General features: G+C 73.7%; 1 protein-coding gene across 1 annotated transcript; it reads right to left on the bottom strand.

Annotated features, from left to right (window-relative positions):
* Positions 1-1,062: 1,062 nt before the first annotated feature.
* On the bottom strand, positions 1,063-12,250 carry ITGA7 (integrin subunit alpha 7). The gene is given in 28 exon segments (XM_082011808.1): positions 1,063-1,506; positions 1,894-2,004; positions 2,006-2,053; positions 2,369-2,494; positions 2,564-2,662; positions 2,734-2,847; positions 2,960-3,052; positions 3,132-3,308; positions 3,473-3,575; positions 3,647-3,724; positions 3,847-3,926; positions 4,001-4,084; positions 4,244-4,442; positions 4,518-4,630; positions 4,709-4,879; positions 5,926-6,095; positions 6,187-6,248; positions 6,361-6,456; positions 6,674-6,801; positions 6,883-6,971; positions 7,123-7,316; positions 7,453-7,660; positions 8,847-8,966; positions 9,133-9,264; positions 9,936-10,191; positions 10,273-10,352; positions 10,451-10,578; positions 12,032-12,250. Coding segments are annotated over 28 exon segments (3,612 nt in total). The 5' UTR covers positions 12,202-12,250; the 3' UTR covers positions 1,063-1,323.
* Between the last annotated feature and the right edge of the window lie 4,138 nt (positions 12,251-16,388).

The following is a 16,388-nucleotide window of genomic DNA, read 5'->3' on the forward strand; positions in this document are numbered from 1 at the left end:
CTGCCCTGCCAGCGACTCCTCGTCCTCGGAGCGGCTCGTCGCGCCCGACGCCATCAGTCCGGAGAGCAGCACGTCTGTGGGGAGCAGAGGAGGGGGAGTCCCCGGCTGCTCCCCAAGAGCTCACCCACAGGGCCGTGGGGCTGCTGGGACCTCCGGGCCCCCCATTGCAGCTGGGGGTGCAGCTTTCCAGGGAGCTAGGGGGGAACTCCAGCTCTGTGGCGGCGCGGGGGGGCACCGGGAAGGCGTGGGGAGGGACAAACAAGGGGACACGGGGGAAATGAAGAGGACGTGGAGATGGGGGAGGCCCACGGCGGGACGTGGGAGACAGCGAGGGACACGGAGAAAGGCAGGGGGGCACGCACAAGGGGGCACGGGGGGTTACGTGAGGGGGCCCAGGGAGGGGATGGAGGACACGGGGGTGGGCGGGGGGGTGTACAGGGCCCTGCCGGTGTCTCTCGGACACCCCCACCCCCGGTCCCGGAGAAGACCGGGGCCCGCATCCCCCCGCCGAGGGTAGCGCCGGTGCCGCCGCCACGGCCTCACCATCCCCGGGAGCGGAGGCTCCAGCCGCTCCGCGACGGCGTCCTCCCGGCCGCCTCCATGGACGGGGCCACTTCCGGGTATTCACCGGAAAATGATGTGACGTTTACATGAAGCGCGCTGAAGCCGCGATGGGCGCCGCCATCTTAAAGGCACGACGCGGCTTCTGCGTTGCGGCGCCATCTTGGGTCAGGGCGCCGCCATCTTGACTAAGGGTAGGGCGGCGCCCACTCCTTTCCGGGACGCCGTTGCCGCCGAGTCGGGGGCGGCCGGACCCAACCCACGGGCGGGCACGGCCACGAGCCCCGTTATGCCGGCAGACAGGGCTCGTCCTGGCCCCGGCAGCGTAGGCACCCGCTGCCCGTCGAAACGGCCACACCCATCATGGCGGCATCCCCGCCACACCCACCATGGCGGCTCCCTACCCCACCCACGCCCGCCACTCCCATCATGGCCGACAACCCCGGGCTGCCAGGAAGGGACATGGTCTCTGTGTAGGGGCTGGTCCTTTTATTGGGCCGAGCGTCGCTGTGGGGCCGAGGTGGCCCCGTGGGCCTGAGCCCTCCCCGTGGGGCCCAGCCACTCCTGTGGGGCCGAGCCCTTCCCATGGATCCGACTGGCCCCGTCCCGGTGCGAGCAGCCTCCGTGTGCCTGGCCAAGGCAGGCGTGCGCCGGCACACGCGGTGCCAGAGGGCCCTTCCCCCGGGCCGGGGAGGAGGGTCCCGCGTCCAGCGTCCCGTGCGCGTGCCGCTGTCCCCATGCCATCCCTGGGGCGGGGGGGGGCTACGCTGAGCTGGGGGCGACATGGCCGTCGCTGGCCTCGCTCAAGTTGGCGGCCCACTCCTTCCTCTGGATGGTGCCCGTCTTCTCCTCGCGGAACTGCTGCCGCTCCTCCCGCGGGATCTTCACGGCGTGGTACTGCGGCACGGCCGGCGGCGCGTAGCGCGCCCGGCGGAAGAAGCCCAGCTGCGGGGGGCCGGCGGAGTCAGGGCCCGTGGGGCCACCCCGGCTTCGGGAACGGCTCCGTGAGCCCGCGGCACCGGCGCTCGCGCCGGCGTTTGCCCACCCCTCGGCGCTCCCCCCAGAAGTCACCACAGGGGCGAGCGCTTCGCGCCAGCACTGCAAACCCTCACGCGTCCCGGTCCGGGCACGGCAAACCTCGCAGAATTGCGCCGGCGCTACAAACCCAGGCACACGCGCGCCGCAAACCCTCGCACGCCCACGCGCAAGCACGGCAAGGCCTCGCGCGTCCCGGCTCGGGCACTGCAAACCCTCGTCCGTCCGCCCTGACGCCATAAACCCTCGTGCCGCCGCCTCGGCACACCGCGCCGGCCCTCGCGCACCCCTGCGCACCCGTGCTCGCTGCCCGCCGGCGCCGGGGCGGGAGAGCCCTGCGTTACCGCTCGCCCTCCAGCGCCTGCTTGTCCGCCGCGGAGGGCTGCAGGCCCAGGCGGGCCCGGTAATAGTTAGCGGCATAGCGGGAGTTTCGGCTGCTCCGCTTGAAGAAGCCGCACTGGGGAAGAAGCGAGAGGGTGAGGCTGAGCAAGGCCAGGCTGCGTGGCACGGCATGGCACGGCACGGCACGGCACGGCACAGCACGGCAGGGGTGGCATGGCACGGCGCAGCTAGGGTGACACCGCAGAGCTGGGGTGGCACCGCGTGGCACAGCTGGCGCGGCGCGGCACAGCTGAGGTGGCGCGGCACAGCTGGCGTGGCACGGCATGGCACGGCATGGCTGGGGGGGGGCACAGCACCGCATGTCCGGGGGAGCCTGTGCCACGGGGACGGGGACACATCCTGCCACGGGGACCCCGTCCCTGCCTCTCACCTTCCAGAGGATGAAGACAAGCAGGGCCAGGACGAGGATGCCGGCCAGCACGGCCAGCAGGATGACCCACCAGGGCACGCCGCCGGCCACCGCCGCCCCGGGGTCCAGGTAGATGGAGATGGAGATCTGGGGAGGGGAGGGCGGTCAGGGGGTGGCGGGCCGGGGGGCCGGGGGGCTGGGGTGGCGGGGCCAGACCTGCGTGGAGGCGTCCTTCAGCACCAGGTTCTTGATGGACGAGGTCACCGAGATGCTGGCGCGCACGATCAGCTCCACCGAGGTGACGGCCAGGTACTCCTGAGGCGGGGGCAGGGGCTGAGCCCACTCCCCGTCCCGGGGGGCCCGGCCCCGGCCCCGGCCCCTCCTACCTCCAGGAAGGTGCCGTTCCAGAGGCGCCCGCGGGCCGTCAGCACGGCGGCGCGCTCGAAGCTGTGCAGCGGGCAGCGGAAGGCCAGGCAGCGCGCGGTGCCCTGGGCACAGTCCTGCAGGACGGGGCTCAGCCCGGCTGCGCGCCCCACGAGCCGGGGCTCGCCAGGCGCGGGGGCTCGCCAGGCGCGGGGGGACCCCACGAGCTGGGATCCCCACCCCACTCACCAGCGTGACGTTCCTCCTCTTCTCTGCGGGTGCCGGCACCCACCAGGACCCCGGGGTGGGCTCCTCGGAGGGGTCAGCGTCCCCCGGTGGCTCCTGGGCAGGCGGAAAGGACGGGCATGGAGGGGGGCGGCACGGGCCCCGCCCCGGCACCGAGGGACCCCCGCGGCCGTACCAGGGCCAGGCGCAGCGGGTTGGCGGGGGGGCTGCAGGCTGCCCGCGGCCCCGGCGGCGCCGCCAGCTCCAGGTGCAGGGGGTAGAGCAGCCATTTCCCGTTGCTGATCTCGTGGGGCCAGAGGAGGGTGAGGAAGGCCGAGCCCAGCGTCTTCAGAGACTGGCCCCGGTTGGAGACCTGCCGGGGCGGGGGGACGCGGCGGCGTGAGCGGGGCAGCGCGGACCCCCCGCCCCGCAGCCGCCCCCCATCCAGGAGCACGGGGCGGGAAGGGGAGCCGCGGGGCTGAGACCCCCCGGCATCCCGCGCGCGCCCCGTCCCGCCGCGGCGTCGGGGCGACTCACCGTGACCTCGAAGCGCACGGCGCTGCCCACCTGGCTCTCCCGCCGCACGGCGCTCTCCCCCCGCACCACCCCGCCAAAGAAGAGCCGGGGCGGCACGGCCACGCTGTGGGGACAGCCGGGGGTCAGGGCAGCCCCGGGGCGGGGGTCCCGGACCCCCTCCCCAGCCTCACTCACCCCGTCACGGAGAGCGGCAGCTCGATGACCACGCGGGCGCGAGCCACCACCGGCTCCAGCCCCGGCTGCTCGCTGATCCTGGGGAGAGGCGGGGAGGGTCGGGGGGGGGCACCACCCCCGAGCCCCCCCGCAGACGCACCCACGCACGGAGCCGAGCGCGGGGCTCCGCTGCGAAGGCCCCCGGCCCCCCCGGGGCTCACGTGGACAGGGCCAGCTCCACCGCCAGGTCCGTGGTCTGGATGGTGATGCCCAGGGTGCTGAGGATGAGGAAGAACCGCACCTGGGGGCAGAGGGGTGAGGGCCGGGGCCGGGGCCGGCAGCCGGGGGCCCGGGGGAGCGGGGAGCCGTGCCCACCTGGGCTCCGCGTTTCAGGGGGTTCCCCAGCTCGCACTCCACCTGCGAGCCGTTCTGGTTGGCGAGGCAGACCACCGGCTTGTCCTGGGGGGGGGCAGAGAGCTGAGCCCCCGCCGCCGGCATCCCCCCGGCACCCCGGGGCTGACCCCCCCGCCCCGCGCCAGCCCCGTCCCCCCCAGGACCGTCTCCGTCCTTCCGCACCCCCGGCACCGCCCCAGAGCCCCCCCCCGGCCCCCGCCGCACCGAGGGCGCCCGGCCGTCGTAGGGGCGCAGCGCGGAGTAGGGCAGCTCCGGCGGGAAGGTGGCGGTGAGCACGGCCTCGTGGGCGTCGTCCCCGTCCCGCTGCGGCGCCGCCGCGTCCGAGGGCAGGTTGGTGACGTGGATCTCCAGGGCCACGTCCTTCTGGTCGCTCACGGCGAAGACGGCGGTGCCGTCCGCGCCCCTGGGGGCAGAGCGGCCGTGAGCCCCCCCGGCGCGTCCCCGACGCCCCGCGGGGTGGGGACCCGGCCCCGCTCACCGGGGCAGGGGCAGGAACTCGGCGTCCCCCAGGCGGGCGCAGAACTGGAAGCGGAGCTGGAGGTTGCTCTGGCAGATCTTGTCGTCCCCGCAGCCCTGCTTCAGGAAATGCACCTGGGGGGACACGGGGGGTCGGGGACGCCGCGCCCCAGAGCCCCGGCGAGCGGGGGGTGGCGGCGGCCGGGTCCCCACCTCGGCGCGGTGGCTGCTGGGCTGCTGGGGGCTGAGCACGGGCGACAGGGGCGGCAGGGCGGCCCCCCGGCTCTGCCGCGTGGCCCCCCGGCTCTGCCGCGCGGCCCCGGCCCCCCGGATGCCGTAGGCGAGGGTGACGGTGATGGGGCGCAGCTTGTCACGGATGCTGTCCTGCGGGCGGGGGGGAGAAGGTGAGGGGGCGTGGGGGGACGGGGCCAGGGGTGAAGGTGGGGATGGGGATGGGGAGGAGGATGGGGATGAGGGTGGGGATGAGGGTGGGGATGGGGATGGGGATGGGGCTGAGGATGGGGATGGGGATGGGGATGAGGGTGGGGATGAGGGTGGGGATGGGGATGAGGATGGGGATGAGGGTGGGGATGAGGGTGGGGATGGGGATGAGGATGGGGATGGGGATGGGGATGAGGGTGGGGATGGGGCTGAGGATGGGGATGGGGATGGGGATGAGGGTGGGGATGAGGGTGGGGATGAGGATGGGGATGGGGATGAGGATGGGGATGGGGATGAGGGTGGGGATGAGGATGGGGTTGGGGATGGGGATGAGGATGGGGATGAGGGTGGGGATGAGGATGGGGATGGGGATGAGGATGGGGATGGGGATGGGGATGGGGATGAGGGTGGGGATGGGGATGAGGATGAGGATGGGGATGAGGATGGGGATGGGGATGAGGATGGGGATGGGGATGAGGATGGGGATGGGGATGAGGATGGGGATGAGGATGAGGATGAGGATGAGGATGGGGATGAGGGTGGGGATGGGGATGAGGGTGGGGATGGGGATGAGGATGGGGATGGGGATGAGGGTGGGGACGGGGATGAGGATGGGGATGAGGATGGGGATGGGGATGAGGGTGGGGATGGGGATGAGGATGGGGATGAGGATGAGGATGAGGATGAGGATGGGGATGAGGATGGGGATGAGGATGAGGATGGGGATGGGGATGAGGGTGGGGATGGGGATGAGGATGGGGATGAGGATGAGGATGAGGATGAGGATGGGGATGAGGGTGGGGATGGGGATGAGGATGAGGATGGGGATGAGGATGGGGATGGGGATGAGGATGGGGATGGGGATGAGGGTGGGGATGAGGGTGGGGATGGGGATGAGGATGAGGATGAGGATGGGGATGAGGATGGGGATGGGGATGAGGGTGGGGATGGGGATGAGGGTGGGGATGAGGATGGGGATGGGGACCCACCTGGAGCTGGAAGGTGGCTTTGACGCAGGCGCGGGCGTGCTGCCGGGGCAGCTCCACTGTGTCGGAGAACTGGTGCTCGGGGTCCGATGGACGTCGGCCAAGGAAGGAGACACGGGGGGCCTGGCCCAGCCGCCGGCGGTCCGTGTCGGCGTCGAACACGTACTCCAGCACTGGGGGGAGAGGGACGGGTGCGATGCCGGGGGTCCCTCTGCTCCCACCCCAGGGGTCCCCCGCCCCGCTGCCCGTCCCCACCGCGCTCACCAAGGCGGGGGCTGTAGCTGGCGGGACTGGCCGTGTAGCTGAAGCAGGCTTGGATGTCCACGCTGCGGGGGGACAGGGGGGGCCACGGGGTGAGACAGGCGCACCCACCCCCAGCCGTGCCCCGGCCGAGTGCCTGGGGAGGGGCGGCGGGTGGGGGGAGCGGGTGGCACCCACCAGACGCCCTCCTGGTGCTGGCAGTTGCTCTGCTCCAGGTCGATGTTGGGGGGGAGCAGGGAGACGTTCCTGGAGACGTGGACGACCGGCCGGGCCCTGCCGGGGCAGAAACGGGGGGTGCCAGGCTGGCCCCCGCCCCGAGGGCACCCCGAGCCTTCTGCAGACCTGGCACTCGCGCCCTGCCGGGACCCCCGGCCGCGCCCAGGGACCCCCTGGCTCAGGGGATGCCCCGGGAGGGCTGGGGGAGCCCTGCCATGGGGGTGCTCGGGGGTGGGGGCTCCCCGGGAGGGGGCTGCCTGGGTGGGACCCTCACCTGTAGAGCACGACGGTGTCGGACAGGGAGCCGACCAGCAGGTCGGGGTAGAGGTTCCCATCCACGTCCAGCCCCCCCGAGAGGGAGTACCCGAAGGCCGTCACTCCCACGCCCTCCCCGTCCAGCACCTGGGGACACGGCACCCGTGACACCGGCAACCGTCCGGGGGGCCGTGGGCAACGCACCCCCCCGGCCCCGCACCCCCTCACCTGCGCCGGCTTTGCCACGATGCCCAGCTTGCTGCCGTGGTAGATGTAGACTTTGCCGGCACCGTCGAAGGGGGCTCCCACGGCCAAGTCTGGGGGGGCAAGGGCAGGTAGTGGGGGGGCCTGAGAACCCTCCCAGGACCCCCTATGGGATGCAGCCCCCCGTGCCACCCCCCCTTCCCCAGCAGGACGCAGGCTGTCACAGTCCATGGGGACCCCAGAGCACCCCCCCGAGCCCCTCACCCTGGAAGCCGTCCTGGTTGAGGTCCCCGGCGGCACCGAGGGCGATGCCGAACATGGAGCCGCGGGTGCCGTTGAGGCGGAGTGGGGTGGCGGAGTCCCAGCGCCCCCCCGGGTTGATGTAGACGTAGGCGGCCCCCCCGATCTCCTCCTTGCGCTCGAAAAAGTGGGGGGCCCCCACCACCAGGTCCATCCAGCTACGGGGACAGGGGCTCCGTCACCCCCCCGGCCGCGGCAAGCCGCCCCGGCGCACCGAGCCAGGGCGAGGAGCCGGCACCCAGGCTGGGGAGGCCGAGCCGTCGCGGGGGGGGGGGCAGCCCCAAAACCACTCACCCGTCGCTGTTGAGGTCGAGCACGGCGACGGCGTAGCCGAAGGCGGAGGTGAGCTGCTGGCCGGGCAGCACGGCCTCGGGCACCAGGCGGTTGGCGCTGTCGCGGCGCAGGATGACCACGGCCCCGGTGTGGTTGGCGCGGGGGGCTCCGGTGACGAAGCTCAGCTCCCGCCTCCGCGTCAGCCCCGCGCCCGAGTCCACCGAGAAGCCTGCGGAGGGGGGCAGGCGTCGGTGCCCGCCCGGCCCCCGGCCCCCCCGACCCCCCCCACCCGCCGTCTGCCCGTCCGTCCGTCCGTCCGTCTCTCTCTCTCTGCTCAGCCCTGCGTGGCCTGGCCTCCCCTCGGGGACCCTCGTGCTTTGGCGCGGGAGCGGGGGCTCTGCTCCTGCCTCAGTTTCCCGGCTCTGCGCTCCCCGGGGCGCGGCGGCCGTGGCTGGGGGGGGCAGGACCGCGGGGTCCCCTCCCCAGCCCTGGGCCGGTGGAAGCCGCAAGGGGAGCAGAGGCTGCGGGGTGAGCGAGGACCAGCCCCTCCCCGCATTGCCAGAGGGGAAGATTTTGGGGAGAGAAGTGAAGATTTTGGGGCCAGAGCAGCAAGTCCCGGAGCAGAGCCTGATGGGGTCGGAACCGCCCCCAAGCTGGAGAGAGCGGCAGAGCCCCCTCCACGGCGGGGGGCCGGGAGCCCCTTCCCCACATGCAACGGTTGCAGTGTGCGGCCCCCCCGCAGCCCCCCCCGGCAGCCACGCAGCCCCCCGAGCCCCCCGGCCACCGCCCCCCCCGCGAGAACCGTGCACCCCCCATGCAGAAACATCTCCGGAGGGACGAGCGGGGGGACGGTGGGGCGCTGGGGGCCACGCCAGGCTCTGTGCCCCCCACGGGCTCTGCCCCCCCCGCCTGGCGGTGCCCCCGCCGCAGCCCCGGCACAGCGACAGGACACAGGACGGGCACGGGGACAGGGTGGGGACGAGGCAGCGCTGCCTGCGGGGAGCCCAGGCTGGGGGGGCTTGGGACCCCCCACCCCGGGGGGGTGACGGCCACAGGCGCACGCCTGCACCAGAGGGACCCCAGAGGGGTGGGAGCGTGCGGCGAGGGGGGGGTGCGCAGCCAGACGTGTGCGCGGGGCTGTGCGCGGGGCGGGGGACGCACACGCATGCGAGGGGGGGGTGCGCTCGGTGCGTGCGTGCACGAGGAGCGGGGCGATGCCGCGTGTACGGGGAGGCGTGCCCGGTGCACGCGTGCGCGCACGGGGACGCGCACGTGCACGCGTGCGCGCAGGGCCCGGCCGAGGCCGCGGGAGCGCTCCTTTCCTCTCCCCTCCGCAGACACGGGGGACACGCCACAGGACACGGCTCCGGGGAGGGTGGCACACGGGGACGCCGCCGGTGACGGCGCTTACGAACCCAAGTAGCTATTCTGGGCCACGTCGCCGGCCGCGCCGGGCACCTTCTCGCCAGGCTCGGGGGTTTTGTAGACCAGCTGGTCGGGGTCTGAGCTATCAATGTTTGTCACAAAGAGCAGCCCTGCGCCGCGGCCGGGCGGGAGAGAAAGAGAGAGGGGCGTCAGGGTGGGCACCGTGGCCGGGGCGGGCTGGAGCCGGGCAGCGGGGCCGGGGGGGCCCACGGCAGCGACGGTGCGGTCCCCTGCGCCGTGCCGTGCCGCCGCGCCCGGTCTCCGCCGCGCCCGTACCGAAGTAGCTGTTGGCGGGCACGGGGATGAGCGAGGGGTCCTGGTCCTTCTCGCCCCCGGCTTCGTAGGGGCCGTCGTCGTAGCGCAGCAGGTCGAGGGAGCTCTGGTTAAGCAGCTCCACGCGCAGGTTCCCTGCCGAAGCGAGGAGGGGTGAGGGGGCCGGGTGGGGACCCCCCGGGGCCCCTCCTGCTGCCTGGGGACAACGGGGCGCCGAGCTGCCCCGCGGCGCTGCGCTCGCCGGGCGGACCTGCCCCTGGGCTGGGCGTCCCGGCGCGCGGACGCGTGGGCGCGCCGCTGCACACGCGTGTGCACAGCCACGGGCGCGCACGCGTGCAGAGCACACACCTCCGTGGGCTCGTACGCGCAGGCACGCCGTGTGCGCGTATGTGCGCACGCCTGCCTGCAAGCGCACCCGCTGGCGTGCGTGCACGCACCCATCCGCACACACACGTGCGCACTCGTACAGCGTGCGCGCACCCGTGCGCTCACACCTATAGCGTGCTCACGCCCCCGGCGCGCACACGCATCCTGCATGTGTGTGCACGTGCCTGCATGCATGCGCACGCGCTTGCATACACACCCCCATAGGCACACGCACGCACACATGCACGCTCATACAGCGTGCACACACCCGTGCGCTCAGCCGCGGCGCGCTCACCCGCGCGCGCTCACACCCGCCGCTTGCGCGCTCATCACGCGTGCAACGCGCACACCCTGCACGCCCACCCGGGCAGGAACACGCACCCGCACACGCGCCCGGGCGGCGGCGCAGAGCCCCGCGCCCGCACGGACCCCGTCCTCACCCTTCCAGTTGTAGGTGCCGGGCGCCCCGAAGAGGATGTAGTGGTGGTCGGGGCTGAAGGCGGCGGCCAGGCCCTGCTGGCAGGACCCGAAGCGGTCGTGGCCTTGCGGCCGCCCCTCGCAGAACTTCCACTCGCCGCCGTCCAGCTCGTCCCGCACCCGCAGGTCCTGGCTCAGCACGAAGCAGCGCCCGATCACGTCCCGCGTCTCCAGCGGCTGCCGCACCCGGTGCCGCGCCTCGTACAGGTGGGCGCAGGTCTGTGCGTGGGGAGCGGGGGGGTCAGTCGGTGCCGGGGGTCCCCACCCCCGCAGCCCTCGTCCCCCTGCTCCGGCGCTCACCACGATCTTGCCGCCGGCGCCTTGGCTCTTCACGCTCACCCCCAGCCACTGGTTCTCCTTGCTCTCCCGCTGCAGGTCCACTGGCGGGGACGGGCAGCGTCAGCACCGCCGGGACCCCCAGGGCGGGGAGCCGGGGCGGCCCCCGCCGTCGGAGCACCCCCGGGGGGGGGAACCTCACCTCCCTCGTCGATGGGCACCCGCCAGCAGTCGGAGAGCTTGGGGGTCAGTGGGCAAGCGAAGAGCCCCCCGGTCCGGTTGGCACCTTGGCTGGGCAGCGCCGGCGCCCGGGGGGCCCCCACCAGCAACCTGCCGCGGCAGGGAGCCCCCCCCGTCAGGGTGGCGGGCAGCACCCGGCCCCCCCCACGAGCCCCGGCCACGCACAAGTGGGCACGTGCGACGCTGGGTTCGCACACCCGGTCCCGTCCCCCCCTCCCTGTCCCCCATCCGGAGCCTCCCCGTCCCCGCGCCCTCGCGCAGCTGTCCCGCGCCCCCGCACCGATTTCAGGCCGCCGGCCGTGCCAGCCCAGCGCGGTGCCAGCCCAGCGCGGTGCCAGCCTGCCTGCCCGAGCAGCTGCAGCCGCGTTCTAGGCCTCAGCCGCAGCTCGCTGCACGTGTGGGCAGGGGAGGGGGTGCAGGACGCACACCCGGACCCCCCACTCCTGCCCGCTCCCTGCCCGCTCCCTGCCCCATCCCCCTTGGTGCGGCAGCGTTGGGGGCGCCCAGACCCCCACCCCGACCCCCACCCCGCGCAGCCCCGGCCGGGGTCCCCAGGTCGGATGCGTGCTGCGTCGCGGGTGGCTCCTCGGTGGCCGCGGGGCACCTGCAGCCACCTCTGCCCCTCTCCCCGGGGGAGACGGTGGCCTCAGGACGCGAGGGAGCCCCGGGGGGTGGCCGAGAGGCCGAGCCGGTAAAAATAAACTGGAATTCACCCAAAATAACCCTGCAGCAACATGCCCAAAAAAGGCGGGAGGCACAGGAGCGCACCCCGCGCCGGGCAGCGGGCGCTGCCAGGGTGCCAGGGCCCGGGGGCGGTGGAGGGACCCGCGGGGCCGAACCCCTCGCCGGGCCCCGCCGGGGGCCGGGGGGGCCGGGCAGGCGGACACCGGCGCGGGGGCCGGGGCACCGCGGGGCGAGTCGCCCTCCGCGCCCGGGACGTGGAGGGGGGCGGCCGGGGCGGCAGCGCCCTGAGACCTGCCCGCTCCGGGGGTCCCCGGGGGTCCCCGGCGCTCCCCGGCGCTCCGACCCTCGCCAGCAGCCCCAGCCTCCCGGGGGCCGCAGCGGCCGCAGCCGGTGGCTGCCCGGGCACGCACCGGGTGGGCGTTTGCCAGCTCAGCGGCGAGAGGGCGCGGGGGAGGCGGCGGGCACGGCCCGGGGGGGGGGGCCCAGCCGAAGGGGGTCCATCCGCCCGAGCACCCCGGGGCTGCGCTCGGGGCATCGATCGCCCCCCAATCATCCCCCCCGGCTCCTGCTGACTAATTCAGGAGCGGCGGCAGCAGGGCAGCGCGGGCGGCGGGTGCCCGCGCCCGTCCCCGTCCCCTCGGGTGTGCAGCCCACCCCGAAGCCGTGAGGGGCAGGATCCGGCCCCTCCAGCGTCCCGGGGGGCGGGCGGCGGAGCCCCGAACGGCGCGGGGAGCCCGGGTCTGCCGGTCCCCAGGTCAGCGCGGGGGACACAGAGCCGAGGAGGGGGCGCAGAGCGGGGAGACCCGGCCCGTGGCTCCCGGGCCGAGGGTCCGGAGTCCCCCCGGAGCCCCGCACTCACCAGCCGGCCGGCTCGGGGCTGAGCTGCCGGTGCAGAGCCACGGCGAAGCCGAAGAGGCTGCCCTTGTCCCCGTCCTTCAGCAGGGTGCTGGTGGCGTCCAAGTTGAAGGCTGCGGTCGCCAACAGCCGCAGGCTGAGCCAGGGCAGCCACAGCCGCCGAGCCCCCGCCATGCCGCCGCTCCCCGCCGCTCCCCGCCGCTCCCTGCCGCGCCGGCCGGCGGCGAGGAGGAGCCCGGGCGGCCGGGGAAGCTCGGCCCCCGCCCCGCCCGCCGCGGGCTGGGTCACACCGGCCGCACGGGGCATCGCCCCCCATATCTCGCTGCATGGGGACCCCACACACACACCTCGCTGCGTGGGGCAGAGCACCCCACAGCGCAGCGCACGGCACCCGCCACCCTGTACCGCACCCCACACAGGGCATCACACCCCACATCGTGGTGTGCCGCACCCCACACCGCAGCGCGTGGCCCCCCATACCCCAGCTCAGGGTCCCCCCATACCCCAGCTCAGGGTCCCCCCATACCCCAGCTCAGGGCCCCCCATATCCCAGCTCAGGGCCCCCCCATGCCGCACGGACCAGTTTGCCCCACACGTGGAGGCAGATGTTGAAGCCCCGTCACCTGCCGTGGTACCCCGAAACCCCCACCCCCCGACATCCCTACCCCCCGACCCCCCCCGAGGTGCCCCCACGGCAATGTGCCGTCCCGGCGGCTCCCCAGCACCCAGGCCGTGCTCACGGGGATGGCCGTGGGAAAGGGACTGGGACAGCCCCCCCGGGGACAACCGAGCCCCGTCCCCAGATTCCTGCCAGCCCCCCAGGCGCCTCCACCCGTGGGCTGGGAGTCACCCCCCTGCACCCCAAAGCGGGGGGCGCAGCCGGCTCCCTGGCAGGAGCGGGACCCGCGCACCCCACGCCGGCGGGGCCGGTGCCTTCGCGGGCTCCCAGGGGACGGGGGGCCCGGCAGGACCCCGGAGGCAGCGGGGCCGGGTCCCGCGGGGGCGGCTGTGGCTCCAGCGTGGCCCCGTGCCCCACACGGCAGCCTGGGGGGGTAAGGGGGGGCTGTCATATTTTCCAGCACACCGGCTATTTTTAACCGCTCCCGCTCCCCGCAGGCCCGGGAGGATATCTGGGAGCTGGCAGGGCCGCTCCGGCCGTGTGAACGAGCGCCGGCTCCGCGCCGGACGCAGCAACAGTCCTTCACCCCGACCTCCTCCTCCTCCTCCTCACTGCCGGCCAGCCCTGCGCTTGTGGGGGGACGAGGGCAGGGCCAAGAGGGTCCGTGCCCCCCTCCCCGGCTCGCCCCCCCACCCGGCTGCCATCCAGCCCTCCCCACGCTCGCCCCTTCTTTCCTCTTTCACAGCCCTAATCCCTTCCCGCCGTCCCCGCCGTCCCGCTCCTGACGTGGGAAAGTGCCGATCCCTGCCTGGGAGCGGAGGACGGGAACAGACCCGGTCCCAAGGGGGGCTGCTCAGCCTCCCGCCGCCCCCCCGCACCCCACAGCCCCCCCGGCAGGGGGGCACGGAGCTCCCCCCCCAGCTCTCCCCTGCAGCCGCCGCTGCCCGACGGCATCACGCGAGCATCGGGCCGGCTGTAACGGACGGCGGCCGGGGAGCCAGATGAGCGGCTGATCTAGCTAAAAAACATGATTTGGGCTCCCGGTGCCGCCCCTCAGCACCCAGGGACCCCCCCAAAAAAACTGATCAGGGCTTCAGGGTGCCCATGAGCGGGGGGAGAGGAGACAGGATCCCGGCGTGCGTCCCCAGCTCGCTCCGGCACCCGGCTTCCAAACCAACCACCGCAGGGGCACCGCGCCCTCAAGCCCCCAACTCCGCTCCGGTTCCCCTCAGACAGACCCAAACCCGAGCAGCAGCCCTGGGGAGCCCTGGGCCGGGACAGACCCTCGGGGCTGCCACGGCGGGGTCCCGGCCAGGAGCGCTCCCCACGCTGAGCCGGGTGACGTGCCGGAGAAGCCGGCTGCTCCGGATTAGCGGCAGCAGCTCCCCGGGGGGCCTGGCCCCCCCGGAGCCCGGCGGGTCAGGGATTTCCAACCCCAAAACCACCTTGGACAGGACATGTCCCACCTCGGCGCTCCCGGGGCCGCACGGCCTCGGCCCACCCCGGCACCAGCTGCCGGCGAGCGGGTTTCAGCGAGGCCGGCGCAAGCGGGTGCTGCCGTCGCTGCGCCCGGAGGAGCGGGCAGCGAGCGCGGGCAGCGAGCGCGGGCGCCCGGGCGCTCGCGGCGGAGTTCGCCATCCCCTCCGTGCCGTCTCGAGAGAATTTTATTTTCGGTGCGAGGGCCAACGTCCAAAGGAGGCAGGGTTTGCCGGGGGGGTGCTCCCCCCGGCCCGGCTCACCGCAGGACGCCATTCCCGGCGGCTCAGGCGCGAGGGTGTTCACGGCTGGGGGGGTGAGCACGGGGGGGGTCAGGCAGCAACGGGCGCGTCAGGAGGAGAAAACTCCTTGTTGGGAGGATTCCTTTGCGCCGAGCCCTGGCTTGGAATCGAATCCCGAGCTCCCAGGAGCCTCACCCCCACCCCGCTGGCCTCCGCACGGCGCGGCCGAGCTGGGGGGGTGCAGGGCTGAGCCCCCCGCACCCACCCGAGGGCGGCGGAGCCCGGGGGCAGCGCAGGGACGTCTTCGTCCGGCTTTTGCGGGAACGGGAGCTAAAAGCGGGGGAGCGGGGCGGCGCTCCCCCGGGCGCGGAGGCGGCTGGACCCAGGGAGCGGCGAGGGCCGGGAGGGCGAGGATGGCACCCGCCGCTCGCTCCCTCGCCGGGGGAGGGAGGGAAACGCTCCCCAGGGCTCCCCCGGCGCGGCCAAGCCACCGCGCCAGCGGCGTTAACTCTGCGAAGGGCCGAGCCGAAGCCGGCTCTCCCCGCGGCGCGTGCTCCGTCGGCAGGAGGCGAGAGCGGACGAGGGAGGCGGCGGAGCCGCGCGCGGGAGCCGCTCCTGCGTCCACGGCCCGGGCCGGCCGTCCCTCTCGGGACGGACACCAGCGCGTTTCACCGCCGTCCCAGGCAGCGTCAGCAAGGGAAGCCGAGGCACATCCCCGGCGTGCGCCGAGAGCCGGAGCCGGCGCCTGGGCGAGGCGTGAAGTGCCGCAAGCGCCCGCGGGAGCGTCAGCCGTCACCAGCAAAGGTCCCCCCCAGGCAGCGATCCTCATTCCTGCGGAAGGAAGGGCGGGAACCGGGCTGGCGCGGTTCTGGGATCGGGGCGTCGCCCCAGGGCTCCCGCGGGTGGGAGAGCTGCCGGCGGTTACCCTGCGAACACCAACCCCCCCCGATACCAAACCGCTCACGGGGAGCCGCTGCCCCCGACGCGCGCCAGGCCCGGGCGCAGGGAGGAGCGGAGCGGCCTCATCGCGCGCTCGGCCCGTCAGCGCCCGTTAGCCCGGCACGCTAACGACGGAAACGGCAAAATAAATTCCTCTGCCCTTCCCAAGGCTGCAGGGGCTCCCGCAGGCAAGGGCTGGCTTGCGTGACGAGCGGGCCGGCAGCGGGCAGGCGCGCGGCCGTTACTTTTACCCATTCACCGGTTTATCTCCGGCCACGTTTTATGCTCGAGTTCCTGAAGCTGCGGCCAGAGCTCCTCCGGCTCACCAGCTCGGAGCACGAAGGGGATGGCGAAGGAACAAGGGGCTGAGTTCACGGGGAGAATCCAGCTGGGATGCGGAGACGCATATCCCGCTCCGGACGGGGCAACCCCTGCCAGGACGGCGCTGAAGGGAGCTCGAGGAGAAACGGTGAAGACGGCGGCTGCGACGAGGCAGAACTTGGCACTGCCGGCGCCCCGAGCCTGCCAGCGCGCCCCGAACGCTGCCAGCCCCGACCCGCGCCACCACCGCCCCCTCCTCGCGGTCCTAGCCTTCTATTTTCGCCTTCCCGATACTCCCTTCCCCTGCCCAACCCGAGGGGATGACGAGATCTTCCTCCTCCTCCTGATGCTGCTCGGCTGCGGCCAGCCGGCGCCTGGCCAGCGGACCAGCCTCACCCCAGGTCTCGGGCTGATTAAGCCCGGTGAGATCAGACGCATCCCGGCATTCCTGCCAGCTCACCCTTCCGGCGCTCCGCAGGCCAATTTAATTTTCATAGTGCACTTTGCTGGCAACAGCCGCATCGCGGGAGCCCGGCCGGCTCCCCCCCGCCAGCTCATTTCTCTCGCTACCGGCCCCATCCATTACGTCCTGGCACACAGCAGCCTGACATTGGGACACCCTGACAAGGACGATGCTGGATTATCTGAGATTTAGCCCCAGTCTCGGTCCCGCCGCAGCCAGGAAGCAGCGGAGAGCTCGGGAATTCCCAAGGTGGTCCATCCTGTCGTGCTCGGCTCCTCCAGCCATCCCCAGCCTCTGCCCC

The sequence above is a fragment of the Phaethon aethereus genome (genome assembly GCF_964289735.1).
Source record: "Phaethon aethereus genome assembly, chromosome: 29".
Taxonomy (NCBI): Eukaryota; Metazoa; Chordata; class Aves; order Phaethontiformes; family Phaethontidae; genus Phaethon; species Phaethon aethereus.